Source organism: Meleagris gallopavo, chromosome 13 (genome assembly GCF_905368555.1).
Source record: "Meleagris gallopavo chromosome 13, MGAL_WU_HG_1.1, whole genome shotgun sequence".
Lineage (NCBI taxonomy): Eukaryota > Metazoa > Chordata > Aves > Galliformes > Phasianidae > Meleagris > Meleagris gallopavo.
The window spans coordinates 8,342,821-8,358,096 of record NC_139416.1 but is presented as its reverse complement, the minus strand read 5'-3'; the positions used below and the strand labels follow the sequence as shown (position 1 = coordinate 8,358,096).

The window sequence follows — 15,276 nt, the reverse complement described above, 5'->3', positions numbered from 1 at the left end:
ACATCAACTCCTACTGCAGATCTAAGCAACTGCACAGCTGAATTTCCACGATCCTACTCTTTGAATTTTAGCAGTTGTAGATAATTTTGTATATTTTTCTACTAGAGCACTCAAGTTGTAGCATAACATTATCATTGTGGGTAGGACTCGCTTCACCTACTGTTAAAATTTCAATTTTGTCCGTGTGTTTTGCTTCCCAGTTTTTTGTCTGAGCCTTGTTCTTCTCCCTGTATCAGCTGCAGTTTCTCAGATTTAGTGCATCTTTTTTTTAATGTTAATCATCTTTACTTCTTCTTCTAAGTTAAAAATCCTTTAATTTGATTGCTTTCAAATATGTAAATCAAGCCACACACAAGAAGAAAAAAGATTTGTGCAGGAGAACAGGAGGGTTCTCGCACTTGGAAATTCTTTGAAGCGTAGGCAGCTTTCTTAACAAGCATCATGACAATAAACCTCACAATTTTCTAAAGCCAAATATATGATCTATACAAACAATTTTTTTAATGTGAAAACATGACTTTATACATCATAGTGTATGATACGCACTTCAAACACTTTCAAATCAAAGCTTGATAGACCCCAAGACTTCTTCTATAGTACATATGTAGTAGTATATAAAACAATTATTACTACATGCTAAAACAGATTTCCACAGTCTTTTAATTAAGCACAATATATATTATATATATATGTATATACTGTATATAGATTTGTTCAGATTAATAAGTGGACTGAGCACACACACCCAGCATAATACACTCCAGTAATTGCCTAACAACTGTGAACTTACTGACATTAATTTTTTTTTTAATCTGACAAAGCTGCAGAAAATAATGTTTTTGCTGTTCCTAATAACATAAGCAAGTAGGAAAACTTTTTTTCAGAGGTAGAGGTTTTATTGCGTAAAACACTGGATAAAACTGTACTGCTTCAAAGACATTTTTATTCTAACAGCAGAAAGAAAACAGTCATTGCTGAAAAAACAACTTTTAATACTTCTATACCAGAATAAAGTTCTGTCAACTGATGTATTATAATAATAAATAATGACCAAGAATAAACTTTAAATACAAAGTTTTCTAATTGTTACAAGCATAGCAACAAAATCCTCTACTCTATTGATCTCAGATTTCCTCCAAGATAGAAATTTTTCTTTGTGTAGGAATGTAGACAGTATTATGACCAGTATCACAGACTACAGAAGTTACAGAGAAAAAACTTGACATGTTTAGATATGAGAAGCATGATGATATTCAGAAACTGACAATGCATCACTGCTGCTGTCACTTGTTTGTATTACAAGTTACAAATGTTCTGGAAAAAAGGTCTATGTCAGAGGGGAGAATAGGGACAGTAGCACCCGACCAAATGGAATCAACACACACATCACAAGGAACAGGAGATGTTTCCAGTGTCACAAACAGAATTATTGCCTGTCGTATCTGAAAATGCTCAGAAGACACAAAAGAATACTGAAAGAGCTCCAAAAGTGCAAGAAATGGAATGTGGGGGGCGTTTGTATTTTTTTTTCTTTTTTTTCTTTTTTTTTTTTTTTGCTAAGATACTGAAGGCGGCGCAAACACACAAAAGCAAGCGACTGACACAGTCACCAAACACAGTAGTGCAGTTAAAATCCTAAAGCTTACTACAGTCAGAAAGTTTCAATAACATTTCAATCCTTTATCTAGGATCATAGAAACAGTTGCATTAAGTTTATCAACTCGATTTAAGTAAGGCAGTGAGAACTATACTAGAAAAACAAGAAAAGCAGCTTGCTCTGTGCCAGATGGGTCCAAGTTACACAGTGACCTCATTTAAACTGAAACTTCAGTTGGATGACATCCTTTCCGACAGCATATGCAAACCGTATTCCTTATTAGCCTGAGATTTTTTTTCCAGTCTCAGGGTAGCGCTAAGAATTTTATTTACATTGATTGCAGTTTAGTATTTTTTGTAAACTGCTTTAGGCAGAGCTGAAGTTTTAAGGCCCTGGGGTTTTACTCTGTGCTCCCAGCCTGCAAAGAAATATTGACTTTTTTTTTTTTTTTTTTTTTTAAGTCTGGATGATTTAGTTTTAGAAGAAGTTAATACTTCTCTACCATCACAATAAACAGCACCAATTTTGCTTCTATCAAAGGAAGGACATTAGAAGGCTAAAATTTTATGCCATTCAGAGAATTCCAGAATAAACCTTTAGGATTTTTTTTACTTTTTTTTTTTTAAAGTATGTGGTTCATTATAGACTCTCAAAAGTTTCCTATGTGGCAAAGAACTTAATAAATTTGGAGCATCCAATCAGTAAAAAAGCTAAAATCTGCAAAAATATAGAACACATTTGTTTACAAAAACAAAGAGATATCAGCTGAAACACTTTTCTTCATTAGAGACAAAGAGCAGAATGTTTGGATTCATAGCTTAAGTCAAGCTACTTTGTAAGAGCTTGCTCCAGAAGAAACTTCTGCACAATGTCTGTAACACTTATAAAAACTAATGCATGAAAATTAAGCACAACTGAGGAATCCTTCATTCAAGAAAATGATTTAAAAGAAGTTTGAAAGAAAACAACACAAAAAGAACTGAAAAAGGAAAAGTATCAACCATCTATGTAATAAAATTCTGCTTCTCACCAGCACCTTCTATAGATAAGGCTGACTAGTTTCACTAAACAATATTTCTATATGTTGTACTTCTACTTTTATAGCAACTTTCTTCTTCATCAACAAAGAAAAGAAAGTATAAAAGCATTTCCCTCAATACTGAAGATGATTTAAAAAAAAAATAAATGGAATTACACTTCAAATCTGCAGTCACACATTGGGATGCAGATTTTTTATTTTTCTTTAAGCATTGATTCATTTGGCTGTGTATTAAAAGAAAAAAAAAGAAAGAAAAAAAGAAAATGTAATATCACAATGCTTGCCAGTACAGGTCAGTACTGACCCCAGCTTGTGGGCCGTCTAGGGTTTCTCCTATACTGCAGTTGCAACACCACTTGAATTGATTTTCTCTGCAATGACAGCTCCAGTCAGACTGGCACCATGGCAGTCTACCAACACATCTCATTACTATGCTAGGCAAATGACAGCAGCTGGTGTCATATTATAAAGGTGTTTTCAACAATGAAAACACAGCCCCTCAATCTTCAAGGCAACGCTAAATCCGTTAGACAGTATCATTTTTCTGTTAAGAGCATTATTTTTGGACAAAGACCACTTCAAAGTTTGAAACTGCCCTGCTTTTTTTTAAATAACTAACAACCTCCTTGCATTTTTAGATCACTTTATTATCCCACCTACATTGTTTGGAAGTACTTGTTGCCAGGTAACAGTTTAGCAGCCATTTTCAAGGGCTGGAAATTTATTTGGTGAGCGTAATATATATATTCTTAAACACACCCACATATAGAATGTGTGTGCATGCAGATTCATATTTAGTGGGTATATGTCTGCACATGTGCATGTGTGTGTAAATATATATATATATGCACGTGTGGGCACATATATATATGTATATATACACTTAAACGTCGGGAGCATCCTGTACACTTCTGGGAGTTGGCACGCAATTCTTCCACCTGGAACACAGCCATTCGACTGCAGCCCTGGTGCCCGCTGAAGCCCCGTGCAGCAGTGGGCCGTGAGGGGCAGGCTGGGCGCTACTCCAGCCCATGGCCACCCTCCTCAGCCTGCTCAGCTGGGCCTGCTGCACGGCCTGCAACATCCTCCAGGCTCCCCGGAGCTTCCGAGTCCGCCCGAGAGCGCTTGAACCTGCGGTCCGGGTACTGGCTGTTGTCAAAAGGCATGCGATGGACACAGAGGACGTGGGTCTTCAGGTTCCCCTTCTGGGAGGCACTGTACGGGCAGTATCGGCACTGGAAGGGCCGGTGACCTGCACGAATGACAAAAGGACGGTTAGTTTTTCTCAGTTTGTATAGTAAAGCATGCTGGTGGAATGCACCACATCAGAAAGGCCACCCGCTGAAGGAAATTGCTGAGCTTTTTCGGTGAGAATCAGAAATTCGTGCTTCTTGATCTTCGCCTGTTAAAAGAAACCTTGTTTTAAAAACTCCGTGCTTCAGATTTTCCAGAAAAGTGCAGTTATTTCTCTCTCCTCACGCCCAGCCGTAAATCCATCAGCCAGTGATCCAAACTAAACTCTTGTAAATACAGTGCTATCGTGTACTAGACTGCCTTCCCTTATACTTGTTAATTATCTTTTTTATTGAAGTGCAATTCAGGGATGACAGTGTGCAGACCCTCTTTCTAATAAACATACTTTGTCTTTGGGTGGGTTTCTGAGTCAAGAACGGTATGTTTTATTTTAATCACGCAGATTACTTTTTAATGGAAAGAAATAATGGACTGTGATAACCAAGGCCTCAAACCTGCAAACATTTACTCCAGTGAGATTACTCCTGCGAGTAAAGAAACGCGAGCACAGAAGTGTTTGCTGGGCTGGGGCCCAAGGTTATCACCAGCTTTAAAATAAAATGTCTAAGCCAGATTAGAAAAGGAATGTTAATGCACAAAATCTGATAGTTGCACTTCTTATGTGTGAAATAGCAACCGGCTGCAAAACGCAGGCATGAATGAAAGATATCGCTCTTTAGTAACTCTATCGATGAGCTCTCTCATATTTTTCAGATTATTGTGACTCTGAGTCTTCATGCTGTATCTGGTTTTGGAGGTTATGTTTCAGCAATCACATTTCAACCTATGCTGGGAAGTTGTTGATGTGTTTTACTGGAACTTTATGAGCTTTGTCTCTCAAATTAACTTAAACCAGGACCATCTGAGGTCAAATGTGCTTAGCTTGCTTTAATTTGCTCAAATAAATGAATAAATAAATGTGCCAGACCATCTACATAAAGCCAGGATAAGTGAAAAACAATACCCTATCTCCAAACACAAAGAGCACATTTTCTTCTGCATTTGTGGTACTATCTAGCAGGCACAAACCAGATGCGCGCATAGCACAGGACTACACTTCCCGCTCTGTGGAAAGGAGCTGGGACCATCTCACCTCCATTTTAGGTGGGACTTTAAAGGAAAAGAAAAAGGATACAATGCACTTATGCCATGCTGCTTGTACAGCAGTGGGAATGCTCCTACAGCCCTCCTAGCATGGAAAACAGATAGGATAGCTTTGTGCTGCTGGTGGTATACCGGCAGGAATATCGCTAGTGGAGGAAATTCACCTGAACTAGCACTAACTATTTGTGTTGCTCAAATAACCTGCTACTTTTATCACATAGCAAAACTATCACTTGATGGCTGAGTCCTCCAAAACACACTGCCTGCTTCTCAGAGGAAAGAAGCATCAAGTCCATTATCTATTTAGAAAACCCCAATGCCTCAGGACTACAGTCAAGTTTCCTTTTTTGAGGACAAAAGATGCCCTCTCCACCCTTTGTTTTTACAAATTGAAGATTGCCAAAAGGGTGACCACCCCTCAGGACATCCAGTTTGCACATTTATGCATAAATCTGGGGATGGAGTTGGTTCTCTCTTGGAGTAAATAAAGGCATTTCACTCAACAAATTCATAAGAATAAAAATAATGAAATCTGCAAGTTGCTGATCCTTACAGTGCTAAATTTCAGTGGAAAATTTTGTAGCATTGGAAAAAAAAACAACAAACCTCTACATAGATAATGTTACAGAAAACAGATTTGGCTTTCATAGAAAAAAAAAAAATCAACTGGAAGATATGAGGAAATAGTCAAACGAGATTGAAGGCGTCCCTAGTGCCTTTTAGAATCAGTCCTAAAATCAATACAGAACCACAAAATGCTTGAAAAAATTAGAATATAATAGTTTTGAAAACTGGAAGCACTCTCAAAACTGTCTGAGTGTGAAAAAGGTCCAGAGAAAATCTGATTTCAGACAATCCAGAAGTAGTTGAAAACTCAGAAAATAAAATAAAATAAAATAAAACAAAATCATCACATTTACTCCTTTGACTGTCAAACTGAAATAGTCACTACAATTCAGAACTCAGTTCCAGATTCTTTAATTCCTCCTCCTTTTTCTCCCTCTTGGATAAAGCCTCTGCCCAGGCAGAAACAGCTGGGACAAAGTGGATGAAATGCTGTGTAAAGGGAAGAAGACTCGCTCTGTGAAGGACTGAAGTGTTTTTTTCCTTTCTGTCTGTCACCATCACATTCACCCATACACTACTGCATCCACACCAGCAGCACCAGCTCCATTCCAGCATTTCTTGTTTCATTTGACCATCTGATGACTGCTCCCCTTGCTAAGAACAAATAAACTGCTAAGTTGTGACTAATGGTACAACTTGCACTCGGGTCTTGTTTACTTCATTCCTACCGATGCTATGCAAAAAGAAAAAGATATCCTGGCATTTGGACCATCTTATATGCTGGGTGTACCAAAGAAGACATACGTCCTTGATCACTGCTCTGATCAGCAGCATGCAGGGAGCACACACACAAAGCCACGGGTACAATGTGCACAGTACCCACGCTATGAATGCCTCAGGCACCATGTAGCATGGAAAGATTTGGACTCTTCCAGCTAGAATGAGTAGTGCTCGCTAACAGCACGAGATCTCACCAAGCAGCTCTAAGTGCTTTGGCCGTAAGTAGCTACCATTAAATGGCCAACACATTCCTAACTATCCCCCACAAATTTCAAACAAAGAATCCACAAGCATTTGATGGAGCTAACAACCTCATATGTGCCAGAATAAAAGCAAACTCTTTCTGCCCACCCCCAAACCAAATTCAAGCCTGTGCAGTTCTGTATGGAGAATATCATTTATTAATTCAATGAACTTTAATAAATCAGACAACATAAAACACACCTAGAAGGATTCAGTTCTGCATCACCTCCCCCACAACTTACTTTTTCAGGCCATCAAAATTTCACATCCCTGCCTTGTGAAAAGTAAGTACACAATAAGTTAATTTGTATTGTCACTATGCAGTACAACTGTGGTAAAGAGCACATTCATTTTTAATCCGATATGAATAATATATAAATATGTATACAGAGTGAGGGTCATAGGAAAGCAAGCGGTACATTGTTTACAGCAGAAGTAGTACAAAAACTAGAGATTATTTTCACTTGCAAAGATAACAATATCTGCAATTTGCTTGTAACTAAGGGGTGAAGGAAAATACCCATTTCTCTTAGGTAGCCCATCCATTAATTATAGCTCAAAAACTTGTTGTGGGCAGAAGACTCTTAAAATAACCCTTTCCAGATAAGTTGGCAATAAATTTATAACGTTTTATCTATCAGTGTTTGGTAGGTTCCTTCTTAGCAAGCTATAGTTCATATATATTTTACCCATTACACATCTTCCAATAAAATATATGAAAGCACTCCAAAAAAAAAAAAAATCCCCTGATATTTCAGGGGATAATGTGTAATGCATTGCATTTGTAGTAAGGATAATTAGACAAAAGGCAGGCCAACAACGGGAGCGAATTATGGTGCATCTTTCTTAGATAAAAAAGTGAAGATAGAGGACAATGTGTTGTTTGCAGCTGAAATAAACCTGTTGTAGAGTAACATGCTACGAAGTACGTGACCTGAGTGTGTGAAAAGACTTAGTAATCCTCTGAACTGAAGCTGAAAGTCTAAGGAAACTGAGCCACAGAAAATAATAATGACAAAATAGTTAAGCTGACCCCAGCAATGGCTGGACTCAAAGAACAGTAACATTTTAAGGTGGTATGGATTGCCCCAAGAGGGTTGATTAACTCCAGCTCCTGCTGAAGCTGGTTCCCTGAAGTGATCCAGACCTTCCTGGATAAGGCTGCATGGACAGCAGTGCTGAGGTAGCTTGGGCTGCCCCTCATTTCACCTGTAGCTGGAGAGAACCAGGAGCCAGAATGGAACATGTCTTCCGGTCAGAACAGAGAACCCTTTGTGGAATGACTATGTAGAAAAGTCCCTTAATGTCTGAAAGCAGTCCGTCTTTTTAAAAAAATATACTGCTTTGTTAATTTAGGCTTTGAGAAAAAAAAAAAAAAAAAAGTTTGTTTTCTTTCTTTCAAGTTTGTGATCTGATATGTTGCTTTGTGACACATCACGTCAGCCTGCATCAGTCACATCGTGTTAGGTTTCATAACATGGCATGACTGATACAGCCCAACATGGTGCTTCAACCGAATGGAGTCAGAAAATGCAGCTTTTTGGAAAGCCATGGATCTCAAAGTGTTGCTTTTTTTAATGACAATTTAAGGGAAAATATATTTAAAGCAGAAGCCTGGGATTTAAATAAAGCTACTACCCACAACTGAGTTGTTAAGGATTGAAATATTTGCCAAACCTATTTTATCATTAAAACTCAAACAGTAGTATTGAAAAACATAAAAACTCAACGTCAACATAGTGTCATTGGGTTACTCACTATAATCAAAACTGCTGATAGTTACTAATTTATTAACTTTGATATGGATCCATTATTTAAGATTAGCACAAAGGAATACACAAACAACGGAGAGAGAAAGAGTGATGAATGCTAAAGTCTTTCTCATTAAAAAAATCATTTACATGGTCAAGCTGCATTAATTCTCCACTTCTAAAAATATTTGATCGGCATCCAAATTCTATAAAAATTTCTGCAAAGAAACATCTTATTTTTGTGGTATTACAGGCACATATGTAGGGGGTTGCACTAAAACGTAAAAATGGGCATTGGACTAGTCATATGAATAAGATCAGGAATTTATTCCAGATTGTTAAAAGTGTACTAATCACAGCAAAATCATGGCTTTCTCCCAAAGCAGCAAGAAAATGGTAATTTGAAAGAAAAATGCCAATAATACATCACACACAAGCCGTCTGTTGTCCCCACTACACCACTTTTTATTATATTGCATATGTGTACGTATATACACACAGATACGCACATACAGACTCACCGACACACAACTCAATGCATAAATTTAGGGGAAAAAGCAGAAGAGCAATAAAATGATGAATAGAAAACAAATGCTGTGCAATGTACTATAAATTATAATTAAGTTCTGAAAAAAATGTGGTTCTTAGATATGACATTTGTTCCCTTAAAATGCAAAAATGGCTGTGATTATCTGACAGAATGTTTTCCATAGATGGCCAATGGCTATAACATTTACTGAGATGCAATACAGCAAACTCATTTCAGTTTTCTTTGCTTAGTTTAAGAATATCCTTTCGGTGAAAATCGGAAACAACAGCCATTAGCTCTTTAAAGCAAATAAATGACTCAACCACTGAGAGATATCTGAAAAGCCTCAAAGCTCTGAATTTCTTGGAGGCAGATCTCTGCAGTTCAGATGTTGGACACCAAAGGTCTGGACCCCCCTCAGGCTGCTGTGCCAATCCCACGTGCCAGGGAGCACCTCAGGCTATGGCTGGGCCCTCTCAGCAGGACCAGGATGGATGGCACCGACATGCTTCATCCCTCAGCACTGCTGGTGTAATCACACATTTCTCAGCCACTCCAAGGCCCCAGGAATGATGGTCAGCCAGATGTCATGGCTTTCTCAGACCAGAATCACTGGATCCCAGGCATGGTGGTGAGCATTGCCATTTTACAGCAATGCTATCGTAACATAATAACAAGAAAAGGGAGAACTATTTTCATTTAAATCTTGGCTAGCGTGATTTCCTTTTTTTAACATATAAATTTTTATAAATACATTTATACTATCCACAGCGAACATTCCAAACCCTATCTGTGTTACCCATGAGAGCAGAAAGGCTCTAAAGCAACCATTCTGATCTGTAGCATCACAGTATGGATGGGGAAATGCTGAATAAATATATTTGTCCAATAGACAATAATGTCTCTGATTGAGCCATTCCATTTTATTGGTCTCAAAATATGCATTTCATGAAACTCCCAAAATACCAGGCAAATTAAGTATGTCCAATTGGGTTCATATATGTAGTAAAAGTTCTTATAAAACAATTCAAAAGTATATGTTTATTCACATACAGATCCAGCACAAAATTAGTTGGTATTTTGGGAAAAGTTACAATATTTTGTAAAGTTTCTATGTTTATTGGATAACAAAAAAAAAAAAAAAAAAAAAAAAAATTAAAATTTAAAAACTCTTTATTTTACGTTGACCAGGAATAGTTGTACAAACTAAAAGCTTTGTCTAAGTTTTTTTCTGATGACTTACTGTAGAACTATATACAATAAAAAACATTTCTATCTGCATTTTAGGAATGCCTGGGCACATTTCCACCTGCCAAAGCTAAGGCATTGGGTTGAGTATTTGCAGTGAGATACATAAAGCAAGCCTGTAAATATCATCTATTCAAGTACGTTCCTTCATTAATCACAGACTCAATCCTACAGATAGTCCTAAAGGAAACTGGAGGAACTGCTTGTTGTAAGAGGCACCAGACTATGGCTCACCTCTTATTACTTAAACACTTCACACAGAAATCAAGTTACCTAAATTACCCCTAGAGAATACAGAGCAGATGCTTCCCAGGGCAGCTCAAGTCTGAATCTGAAAAAACCTCTCTCTCTCTGCAAGTCATTTGTAAGTTCTTATTTAAGAAAAGATAAGTTGGGGTTTAAGATCCTTCTCATCGCAAAATACAGCCACCAGCTTTGCCCTAAATAAACACGTTAAGGATGTTTGGAAAGCAGTGACCTAAAACTAGAAGGATTCATCCAACTGAGAAGACCATCATCCCAGGTTAGTGATCCAGAAGGAATCTGGATAGGGAGCAATGAGGTGCACGGTCCTGTCCAGAGGTCACCACCCAGCTCAGAGCCACTGCTGGCATGGTGCAGAGAGTGGCACCCTTGGTCCCCAGGTACCTGCAGTGCTGGGATGGTAAAGGACTGGGCCACTGCAGGAGAATTTCAGACTAAACTACATCCTCTACCAAAAAAAAAAAAAAAAAAAAAAAGTTTTTGAGTATTTTACATAAAAAAAAAGCCACAAAACAACAATAAACACCTATTACATAGGTAATAGGTTTAAATAATACGTACCTAGTAGGTATTATTTAAAGATCAACTTAATGTTACATATTCCCCCAAAACAAAGATTGCATTTAAACTAACAGTTCAATTCTTGTCTGAAAAGCTTGCACCCACTGTCACCCACCGAATTTCTTTTGAAACCAAAAGTGGCAAAAAATAATCCTCAAAACTTAATATGTAAAACAAAGGGAAATAAGTAAATAAGTACAACACAACCAAATGGACATTCATAACAAGAGAAACAAGCAGAAAACGCTAACGCTTTCCTTCAAACATCCCTTAACTTATTAAAAACTCAGTCACAAAATTATGGAAAACAACAGTGACTAAATAGTTGTTACCTCTGTTATATATACATTGTGTAAAAATTATTTCTGTTTGGATGTAGACTGAGGAACTTGCTGTCCCTTTACAGTACACCAAATAAACACTATCAAAAAAGTGTTTGTTTCCAACAATCTAATGGTGAGTTGTGATTTTTGGGAAGACAAATTTTTTTTATTTCTTGAAAAGAAGACAAAACAGCAATATTATTCAGCTGCAGACACTCAGCACAAATTTTATTTTTCAGAGTAAGATTTTCAGAAAGGATCTTCTGATTTTAAGAAGTAAAGTGATCTTGGGGGGAGGAAGGGGGTAGGAACACCACCCTACCCCCTGAAAGGTTCTCTTAAACAAATACAAAACATTATTGAATGCTGTAAAACAAGAATTGTCCTGAAAAACACCTTCAGACTTTGTTCTCTAAAGACTCATACATTTTAAGCAGCGGCCACACAATGCAGTGCCCATGCCCAGCAGCACTGGCTTGGTTTCGGACATGACAACATGAGTTACGAGCCCAGTGCCTCAGTGCACCCCAAACGAGGTTAGAGGGAATGCTGTCATTGATTGAGCTCGAAATGTCAGACTATCATTGTCCCATGCTTTGGTAAATTTAATTACATTTAATTTTTCATATTTATTTACTTTAGTTTATACACATAAGTGGAGGACAGAGTTCTTACCAAGGGCACTCAGTACCAGTCGTAAAGAGTAGGACACCTCTGATTGAATTTATAATGGCAAGAGTTACAAGAATTCATAAAATCTTCAATTGTAACCCCCTTCCAAATCCTAAACTCACGTTGGTTGGCCAAACAAACAAGTATCAGCCTGCAGCTGTGCCCCATTCTCATAGCAGCTCTTACTCTTCCAAAGCCCAGAGGCGAGGCCTCTCCATCCCTACATCCCAGCCCTGGGGCTGCTCCACACAGGAATGGAGTACTGGGCACAGCCCCAGACAATCTTCTTTCATCCCTGATGGACCCAGGAAGTCTGCAGTCAACGAAATGTGTTTTGAAGGCAAGTGGCAGGTTAGTCTTTAGTATTAAGAAACCCCAAGTTCTTCTGTTTATCAAAATTACATCTTCAGAGTCTCACCTTTGTCTTTACTTACATATTTCAGTTAATTGCCATGCCTATTCACTCCTCTGCTTGTCTTAATCACATAAATAACAGTGCATTCACATTTTAACCCCCTTGAGGGAAATATTTCGGTTTTCCTACTAGGCCATTCACAAGTTTTCTGTCTAATGTTCTGTCATATTTTTTAATTGTCTCAGTAAATATTTATAATTTCAGGAAGCATTTAAGACTTCTAGAATGAAGCTCTTTTTTTTTTTTTTTTTAATTTAATGTAGCTGTGATTTCCGAGAATAAAAGCTGTATTGGTGGCACTGAGATTTTGGTAAAAGATCAGGCAGCTCAGAGGTGTTAATAGGCAAGGTCTTATCAGTGACTATATTTTGCTACCAAATAGCTTTTATTTTGCCTAGCAATTCATAAAGGCAATAGCATTTGCTTTTTTTCTTTTGGGAAACTGTCTGGAGCTTATTTATTTTATTTGGAGGAATGGGATTTAAAAAAATCCCAGGCTTAGCTTTCTAAATTTTTCCTGCCCGCATCTCATGACCTCAGTTGGCTTGCAACAGGCTCTGAGCAGCCTGCCCCACATGAACAGCTGCCCCTATGCATGCAGCAAGGTGACAATCAGGAACCCCCCATGTTCCACAAGTCACTTAAATTTAAGGAGAGTGAGAGATACATGGTGTAAGGTTTGCTGAACTGGGACCCAAAGCTAGAATAATTGCTTTCTGCATCTATAATGCCAAGTAGGATAAGCATGTTCTCCTTTAATTGCAGCTGTTGCTTTGTTATGTAACTGGGGTAATTTAGGTGGTATTTTGTCACATTATAGCTTGTCACATAACTCATGATTCTCTATCTACAGTGACATGTTAGTAAAGAGACTGAGGAAAAACAAAACACTAAGTAAATAAATATCCAGCTTACTAATAGCTAATACTGCAAATTATCCAGGAGTAGCTCAAACCCCACTAATCATTCCATAAAACACTCCTGTGACTTGCTTATGAAGTTTTGCAAGCAAGGCCTGCAGCACAACCGTGGCACCCCGAATCGCTGCAGGGGCTGCAGTGGCCCTACCAGCCTGCACCACACACACGTGCACTTGCACAGAGAATATTTATTTTTATCATTACCCATTCAACAAATCAGGAGCTACAACAGTAAAAATTAAAAGTCTGCAAAAAATAAATTGAGCATTAACTTTTCGGGAACACTGCCTCTGGAAAGTACTGTTGATGTTGTCATAGAAAAAGTGTCTTTTTTATTAAGTCACAAAGGAAATGCTTTCTTCCCTTCTCCTTTTCTTTTCTATAAAAGGCTCTCTAAAATGAAAGGTGTCAGACTTTGCTTTTTCTTCTTGGCATGATCCAGAATGTATGGCTGAGGAATGACAGATGTCTGCAACCAGCTGCAATGAAGCATGCTAAAGTTTCAGTCTAATCCACTTATTTCACTGCAGTCACGTAAACCAAAACAAATGGGCAGTGCCTTACATTATAAAAACACAGCAGCATTACTTTGTTGCATAATGTAGCTGATACGCCATCTTTTTATCATTTTTCCTACTGCAGAAAGAATTCACCTCTTTATTAAAAACAGCCCCTGAAAGTTCTCCCATTCTGCTCTCCTCTATTTTTTCCTTTTAGTGTCACAGCAGTCTCGCAATGCCCCGTGCATTACTCAATACACTGCCATTACAAACACACTGTAATATTTTTCCAGGAAGACTGCTTTTGCTTTTAAAACGGCAGTCTCATACAGAAGCCACGAGGCCTGATTCTGCCCTCTCACCCTCTTTACGAGCCTGTGATACGAACACCTCCGTGCTGCTTTGAGCGAGATGCGCACCAGACCCAGCGCCATAATCGTGCTGGCGGTAGAGCGAGTATGTCGCATGCTCACCCCTCTTCCTTCTACTGATCAAATGGGAATGCCTGTGCGGACACAGCTAACAAGGCCGGGCTCACTGCTTGGAAAAAAATATCCACTTTTAACGAGGGGAAAGAGCCTTTGCCCACCCACGAGTGTGTGGCCTGGTGATCCCCCTCAGAGCAGCCCTGTGGGGCAGCGTGAGGCGAGTGAACATGGCGCCGCTTCCTGCAGGGGGAGGCCCTGCTGCCCCCGCGTGTAGCGTACAACCTCGTGAACCCTCCCTCCTTTAATCCTTGTAAGGGAACAGAAAGGGTAAGGAGGCATGTGGTTCTCCCCCTGCCAGCAGTTTCAACAGCTGTGAAGCACTCTTTCAGCACAATTCATAAAAAAAGATGTGTTGGATTTCGCCTATGGCAGAATGGCGTACGATTTCTGGCCCTTCAGGCTAAAACAATAAATGCAAAGAGGAAAATTTGAGATTTCCCCCCTTAAACTTCCCACAACAACCTCAGCAAAACCACATGACTTGTCTTGTACAATCTCCCTGGTGTTTTCAGTGCTACTTTGGCAGGAAATCAGAATTACTGTTATATAAATTCCATCTGATGCCAGAGCTACCATCTGTGAGTAAAACTGCTTCACCTACGTCTGCCGGCAAAGCCACTCTCCCAGAGACAAGGGAGAAGGGAAAAAAAATTTGATTAATTTGCAGAATGCTTGTGATTTGCTCATATATTATTATAACTGCTCATCAGCACATGACAAATTCCCAGCACTCTGCACAGGAACCCGTTCAGTTTCAGCAGTTTTTTGCGTCGGCACCTGACAGACTGCAGAGCCACTAATGACTTTCAGATGCTTACAAACAGTAATTCTATCTTCAGAATAAAAAGAAAAATCCGTAGGAAGAAAAGAGCAGAGTTAGTCTATTCCATTTCCTTCCTGTATATCAACATGATTTAACTCTTCGGGGCAGCCGCGGTTCCAAGATCACAACACGGCTGCTACTTGCCTGTGGGAGACAAAG

At 38.7% G+C, this 15,276-nt stretch overlaps 1 protein-coding gene across 5 annotated transcripts in view; it reads right to left on the bottom strand.

Annotated features, from left to right (window-relative positions):
• Nucleotides 1-584: 584 nt before the first annotated feature.
• The window catches only part of ZNF536 (zinc finger protein 536), a 327,986-nt gene continuing 313,294 nt past the window's right edge, over nt 585-15,276 (bottom strand). For 4 of the 5 annotated variants that reach the window (XM_085234868.1, XM_085234867.1, XM_085234870.1 and 1 more), the window contains exon 9: nt 587-3,888. In XM_085234868.1, the coding sequence (XP_085090994.1) occupies nt 3,656-3,888 (233 nt within the window). In that variant the 3' untranslated portion in view covers nt 587-3,655. Of the gene's footprint in view, nt 3,889-15,276 lie in introns of all 5 variants that reach the window. The other variant, XM_085234871.1, reaches the window with a different exon arrangement.